The 7,843-nt window shown below is 42.5% G+C and overlaps 1 protein-coding gene across 17 annotated transcripts in view; it reads left to right on the top strand.

Annotated features, from left to right (window-relative positions):
• Window positions 1–7,843, top strand: part of CADPS (calcium dependent secretion activator) — a 427,320-nt gene that overhangs the window by 380,566 nt on the left and 38,911 nt on the right. For all 17 annotated transcript variants that reach the window (XM_057507990.1, XM_057507963.1, XM_057507964.1 and 14 more), the window contains one exon: window positions 2,909–2,941. In XM_057507990.1, coding sequence (XP_057363973.1) covers window positions 2,909–2,941 — 33 coding nt within the window. The remainder of the gene's footprint in view (window positions 1–2,908; window positions 2,942–7,843) is intronic.

The following is a 7,843-nucleotide window of genomic DNA, read 5'->3' on the forward strand; positions in this document are numbered from 1 at the left end:
AGCCTTTCCTTTCCCAGGCAACGGGCCTCCGCTTTCACTTTCCTTATAGAAGACACTTCCAGGCTCCCCTGTATCCTCATCAACATCCTTCTTAAAGTTCAATGGCCAGAACCAAAAATGATGCCCCACATGTTTCTATATAATAATAAGACCTCAATTTATTCTGAGCTATTTATTTCCTGTTGTGATGGGATAGAAGGAAGAACAATGATACTGAGATCAAGTCAGCAGTTACCAGCTCAGCAAGAAGCCTGACAAACTGCAGGCTGGGGCACGTAGGGGAGGAGACGGTTTTCATTCATGGCATTCAGCTTGCCTCATCTTCCCAAGCTGCCTTGAAAGGAATAGAACTTGACTGGTGTCATTCTCTGGATTGGAACTGCATGTTAGTGGTAAGTGGAGAGTAGGCGTGTTTAAAGGTTGATCATTTCAGCTGTAGCAAAACTCTTACCAACTGCCAAGCACCAACTCTACAGAGCAAAGGAAGCAATTTCTAGCTGAGAAGAATTATTTTGCCAGCACTTGCTCCGACCACTGATGCTTGAATTCTTCAGGCTTTACTGCCCTTGGTGAGGAGTTCCAAAGGAAAAAGTGGGGCTCAGGACACCCACATGTGAGTCCTACTTTCTCTGCCTTTTGGCTGAGACCATGAGCAAATAAATTCTTAAATTCTATGGATTTTAGTATTCTCGATTGTAAATAGATACAATTAACAGTCCCCATTTTACAGGGTGGCTTAAAGGGGAAACTACACCAAAGTGCTTTGCAAAGTGAAAAACATCATATAAATGTTAGATATTATTTTAAATGGGAGAGACTTGAAAGAAAGGAAAGCCACCTTCTTGCCCAAACTTAATTCTGGAACAGGAATGGAGAAGGCAGCTTGGGGGTTCATGACCATTTAGTAGAAATGGTAATTGTGCAAAATCCAGAACTTTCTTTATGCCCCTTTGTTGGAGGAGGAGAGCGGTTCCCTTTTGCCCAGTTTTTGCAGGCAGTCGGCTCTATATGCAATTGTGTTGGCTTTCAGACTGACTCATCCAGTGGATCCTCCGTCTGCTCATCCCGAAGCTGCCCCTGGTCACTTGCTTTCTCTCCTTCCTTCTACAGATTTTCCCGGAGTGCCCTTTCTAAGCCAGGTATCAAATGAGTCACTGAGGAGACCACAGTGAACAAGACACAACATTCTGTGGGAGACAAGCATTGCATGAAATTACTGAATCACGATTGCAATCAGTGCTGTAAAGAAAAAGTATAGGGTTCTAAGAGAATCCATTATGGGGCAATCTCAGAGTCATCTTGGGTACTGGTGATGATTCCACATCGCCCTCTTAATAAGTTAGTAATCTCTTTGCACCGTCAGCCCTTTAAAGTTTGTGAAGCACTTTGTCTCTAGATTAGGCTCTCAGCCCTGCAGAGTACACAGCAATAGCACCCTGTCCTACAAATCTAGAAACCAAGGCTGCAGAAAGAACTTCAAGTGCATAGCCCAGGGTCCACTAGAACTGTCACAGAATTTTACTCTAAATTCTGCGCTCTTTATACACTACCCTGTTGGCTCATTGGCTTCTCTCCCTTGGAATTAGCATTTTGAAAAGTAGTTGTGAGAAAAGTGCAATAGGGAAAAATGCTCCCCTGGATGCTTTCCTGGGAGACAGGTGGATAGATGTTGTGATTCCCAATACTGGTCTCAGCAAATGACAGAAGGAAACTTCCCTGCAATGTGGAAAGATGTCCTAATGCTTGGTGTGCATCGGTCTTTGTAGTTTCCCATAAGCCTGGAAACCTTCTCTGCCCCCAAATGTAGCCCCCCATTCTCACCTGTGGCTAGAGGAACATGTATAACCTGAGTCAAAATAAATTAGAGTATCAGACACATTCCCACAGGTTTTATTCCTCAACCTTAGCTGTTCATTGAGTACTCACAGCACCCAGACCCCACCCAGATTTGCTTATGAATTGATCATATGAGCTGCCATTGGTTCCATGCTAACTATGTCCCAGGACTTTGTGTGCATTTGCCCATATATCAGCCCACTGTTATAGGTGTCTGTTAGTATCTGTACTTTGCAGATAAGGTAACTGAGGCTCTGCAAGATGAAGTAACTTGCCCAAGGTCACACAGCTTCTAAGTCATAGAGCCAAGATTTGAACCCAGATTTGAATTTGGAATTCCAAATTCCACACTCTCAATGCTATGCTTTACCACACACCCTCTCCTCAAACTGAAAGTAAGTCCCATATCCATTTCCAGCACTTCCCTTGTGGATTTTTTAGCATTTAAAGCCAGAAGAAATAACAGCAGCCTTGGAACAGTTGTGGAAGGCGCTGGGGCTCTCCCAGCCCCACCCAGACACCCATGTCCTTCTGGGGTAAGGAGCCCACCTGCCACACCCCCTCCACTGAAAGAGGGTTAACAGAGGGATTCAATTAGGGCAAACCTACAGCCAAATTGCAAAAAGACCCGGGGTCCGAGAAGCCCCAGCAGCCTTAGTTGCTTCTCTAGACTGGTGAGCCCTCTGTCGATCAGCTTGGTCCCAGCTGGAGCCACTTTGCTTCCTTTAAAGAGGAGGAAGGAAAATGCACCATCTCTGCACCAGCTACAGAATCTGAGTCAGTAACAATTTGCTTTCTTTCTCCCTTTCTCCGTCCTCTCTCCTCCTTCCTTCCTGCCTCCCTCCCTCCCTTCCTTCCATCTCGCTCTATCCTCAATCTCTCTTTCTCTCCAAAGCAGTGGCTATGGCGTGGGGAAAAAAGTAGCAATCAGATTTTATTTTTTAGTACCTTTCCGGGTTTGCTGGTCAGCTCCATGTGCCAGCACATCGTTATGACTGGTGGCGAGGCAGCACTGGGCTGTGAGCCCCTGGTATAAACGCCACTCACACTTACTCTTTCCTTTGCTTCTCAGGTGAAGGCAGCTTCCAAGTACGTGGATGTACCTGTGAGTATTTGGAAATTGGTTTCAATGGGTTTTTTTTTTTTTTTTTGCTTTCACGAGAATTTTGATGGTGCTTTTTTCATTAGTTGCTGCTAAATTGTAGGCTCCTGGCTGGAGCCAACAGAAAAAGGGAAGCCAAGAATATTTCATCGTAAAAATTTTTTCTCAGATAAGAAAAGGGTATGGTTTTTTTTCACCGGGAAAAGAAGGCCTATTTGAGGGTAAACCCAGTTCACGTTCATTTTTTTTTTCATTAGTTCTTCAGGTATATTTCATTCTGTTATGATCCTGCCCATCTGCCTCCTAATGTGCACACCTTGGGAGTAGAGGCATGAGCTAAAAATGTGCACAAGGGTGCCAGTGCACATTTTTAAAAACAAATAAATTCTGAATTTGTTCATTTTGGGGTCAGTTCGGCAGTTGTTTTAAGGCAGCCTTGCAAACCTGCTTATAATTAGTGCAGACCTCATTAATGAAGAGAGCTCTCAAAGTTCACAGATAAAGCCCTCCAAGTTGCCCAAAATTTACATTTAAATTGAAGTTAAGTACTACACATGAATGCTAGAGTGTGGGATTACCTGTGATAAATCAGGGTACATTTATAGACAGGACTTTGGCCTGCCTATTAGCAAAATAAAATTGGAGAGATTTAAATATATTCCAATAAAGGGGAAAAGAAAATGATTCTGTTTCTCTATGTCTAACAAAAGAGATGTGAGTCTATTATAAAATATTAAATTTAGAGAGCTTATCTCAACAGCTATCAAGGGTCTTGTACTGAACGTTTCTCATTCTGAACGTGGTTAAGTACCCTCCTTGTTCAAATACTTATTTGTTAAAATTTGTTTTTTTCTAAACGGATTTATATTAACATTTAAATTTATTTCCCCAGGAAGCTAAGTGTGTAATGGTTTATTGGCTTATTTCTCAAAGGATGGCAAAATGGAAAACTGGAGTGAATTTAGCATTAGCATATATTTTGTTTGTTTAATGAAAGAATGTACAATCAGTAATTATACTTTGAATTTATATAATACTTCTCATCAAGGGACCTCATACTCCTTCATGTAGATAGTCCTTATAAGGGAGAAGAGAGAAAGCTCATGGAACCACAGCAAGGAGAGAAGTTAAGTAATTTATTTTCCTAAGCCCCAAAGTATAAACTTCCAGTTCACAGGGAGCAAACTATTCAATTCTCTGGGCCTGTTTCTCCATCCTTAAAATAGAGGTAATAATACCCACGTCATGAGTTTTCTGTGCAGATTAAATGACACCATAGCCTGCACCCACTACACATTTCAGCAGCAGGACCCGGGCCTGTGGGGGGGTAGAGGAGAGGGTCCACACTCCCTAGCATGGGGCAGGAGTGGGGATGAATGTGCTGACATCAGCCCTGGCCTGCACTGGTCTTCGACAGTAATAGAAATTGAAACTCTAGGCTCCCAACCCAAAGCTCTGGTGGCTGAGGTCTGTTTTCTGTAGGCATCAAAGTAGAAGGGAAATCTCATCAGCAAGCTTGGAACAGGTGACTGCAGGCAAGACCCAAACACCTGGAGGAATTTGCTCTGGCAACCGATGCTATCAACTGAAATTATTGGGAAGGTCGAAATTATCTGGGAGAAGTCAGGAAAGTCAAATATCAGCAGTTCCACATGCTTCAACTAATTCCTGCAAGCCAAGTTCAGATTTATTGTAAATATGAGGAAAAAATGGACTTTACATCAAATGAAAGGAAACAAAATGACTTAGCAGAGATTGTACTCTCTAGGGAGACAGAAGAAAGTGATGCATGTCCCCGTATGTGTGCATTTACCACTGGTGGTAAACAATAGAACAACAGCAATTGCACCCGAACCTTAGAAAGCACTCACTGTGCGCCAGGCACTGTTCTGAGCACTGCATTTAATCTTCAACCAACCCCACTTGAAAAGTGAGGAAACTGAGGCCGAGAGGTTAACTCACTCAGGGTCCCAAAGGTAGCAAGTGGCAGAGCTGAGATTTAAATCAGTGCTCTTAAATACCATGCCATCTGCAAGAGGATTTCAGTTAGTGCATAAGCAAACATCTCTATTTGGATAATTGAGTGATTATTTTAGTGACTATTAGAAAAAGTTCTAATGATTAGCACATTGAACCCATGATTTCTCCAACTATTATGGCTTAAGACAAAGCTAAACTTTAAAATTAAGTAGATTGAAGTATTTCCATAGTTAATATTACATGAATGATATTAGAATAAGTGTTTTCGTAAATTTATAGATAGCAATAGTGCATAACATACATATGTACAGTGTACATAGCATTGCTTAGGCACAGGATATAATAGTGATCATTTGCAACTAAAAACGACCCTGGGGTGAGCGGGTGGTAACAGTATCATCGCGTTTCATAGCTGAGGAGACCCCAGCACAGCAAGGTCAAGCAGCATGTGCAGGGGCAGCGGGCCAGTAAGTAGGAGAGCGAAGATTCAAGTGCCAGGGGTTTGGCTGTATGGGCCCTGCTGGCACTGGCTCTCCAGAGTCAACCGTGTGCACTTCTTCCCAACTCCGCCTTCAGTGCGGGCACATTGGTAGCTTGAGCTCAACCGTGGAGGAGTCACACCATGGAAACTGGCAAGCACTACAGACCAAGGTTCGTGCTTTTGTTTTGTTGCTTTTGTTCTTTGTTTTGAAGAGCCAGTTTACCAGCACACCAGTGACTGCCATCTATTGCATCAGGGGTCCCGAAACCAGAAGGTGCAGTGGTAATAGTTGGCATGTATTCCTGGGGGGGAGCCTAGATATCTCTTTCTAAAAAGCTCTCCGTGTGATTCTGACATGTAGCGCAAGTTTGGGAACCAGAGGACTACACCAGTGATTCTCGACCTCAGCTACATTCAGGACCTTTTACAAGTATTAGTGTCATTTGCTTGCCACATTAATACAGAATCTCTCTCGACCGTGGGGTCCTGGCCTCAGCATTTTTTAAAATGTCTCAGGTCCTTTACTTTGCAGCTCGGTTTCAGAACCACTGGATAAAATTATCTTGCAAGTTGTTTCTAGGCCCAAAGACTCAGAGTTCATCTGTGTTGCCCTGTGAAGTTTCAGCACAGGGTTTATTGGTTTAGTTCCTCGTGGAGACTAGTAGTTAGTTACCTTAGAGATTTATCTCTTAATCATACACACTAATGGAGAGAAGCGCTGTTAGGAATCATTCAAAACATTGCATAATCCCCAAAGCCTATCTGTTTGTCTTAGATGTAGGGTTGGACCCTTTAGTATATGCATCAGATTTGCATCCCTAATTAGGGCTTGCTTAGGATACTGAAGATCTGAATTTGTTTCCTCAAGGTCAGCGGTGTCCTGGTAGGAGCAGCCTCTCATTAAAGGTCCACAGCTTTTCTTCAGCCACCAAGAGGCTCCTCACCTATGACGTCTTCCACACATGGATGGAGTTAACTATACAGACAGTTACCTATTGTTTAACAAGTTTTCTTAGTTCTAAATCTTACTGCTTCAGTCTGTCCAAGCCATGTTTAAAATAAACAATGTAATTGTCAGATGTTAAAAACCACCACCTAACGTTTTTCCAATGTTTAAAGATAGCAATATGATATAAAACCTTGTTTATCTAATACCATACGTTGTTTAGCCAAGAATATTTTCCATCTATAACTACAAATTAGCTTGTTTGTCTATGAATAGTCCTTATTTTAACCATTTGGGTCAGAAATCTATTTAGACTGTGTTACACATCCTCTCCTGCCTTCTTAAAAAAGGCAATTAATTGCCTATACTTTAACCTTTTCTTGATGGCTGAGGATCACCACGTGACTGTCTCTTCCTGGTGGCCACATAGTGACCTGTCTCCCTCAGGGCCTTCTGAGGTGCAGGGGCAGCTGCCTCTCCCCTTGACAGTCCCGCAAACCCCCGCAGACAGAGGGTGAATCTGCATGTCTGGGGCGACAGCTCCGTGGCCGCCTCCCTCACACACAGGGCATGGGGACAATGGGCTGTGCTCTTTGACCCACACGCCTGTTCCAAGCTATCCCCACCTCCCCTTCCTGGGCTGCCTAAGGATGGAAAGCAAACTTGTTGGAATTGGATGTAAAGCTGGTTAAAAAGGAAGATGGTTGTGAGCGGGGACCTGGAGACTCAATTATGAGAGAACTGTACACATTTGCATGCAGAGACTGTTCATTTTATTTTGATGTTGGTGCCTCAGAGGCCCCTTTTTTCTTCTTAGTTCCAAAGTAGATTCCAAAGGTAGGTAAGGCTATGAAGTCATATATTCTTTGTGGTTGGGGCGGGGGCGGACAGGGGGTGGGAGGGGTCATAGTGACTCATGTTTGTATTGCACTTTATGGTTTTAAAGGCATTTTAACAAGCATTGTTTTACCTGATGAGCATAATAATCCTTGATGGTAAGTAGGGGGCTATTATTAATCCCCGTTTTGCAGAACACATAACTAAGTCCCATAGAAATTTAAAGGATTTTCACAAGTTCCAATAAACATCCATGTAGTGTGTCAAGAGAGCTTCAAAAAGGAGGTGAGACAGGGGCTTATTCATTCATGGATTTGTTCCTGCAGCAAATATTTACTGAGCACCTACTAAATCCTGGGCATTATTCTATGTGCTGAGGATACAATAAAAAAAATAGATCAAGTGAAGTCCTTCTATTTGTGGAACTTATGTTCTAGTGGGAGAAGATAGATCCCCCCCAAAAAAGACAAATATATAGGACAATGTCAGATTGGTTAGTGCTATCAAGAAAAATAAAAGAGTCAAAAGATAATTCTTTTTTAGTTTTTTAACTACCTGGGTGACACAAACTACACTGATTTTTTTTAATCGAAGTTTTTAAAAATTTAAATGAAATGCCCCTTTGAGGAGAAATAAGTTTAATGAAATGAGAAAGGAGTAG

This window comes from Manis pentadactyla, chromosome 1 (genome assembly GCF_030020395.1).
Source record: "Manis pentadactyla isolate mManPen7 chromosome 1, mManPen7.hap1, whole genome shotgun sequence".
NCBI lineage: Eukaryota > Metazoa > Chordata > Mammalia > Pholidota > Manidae > Manis > Manis pentadactyla.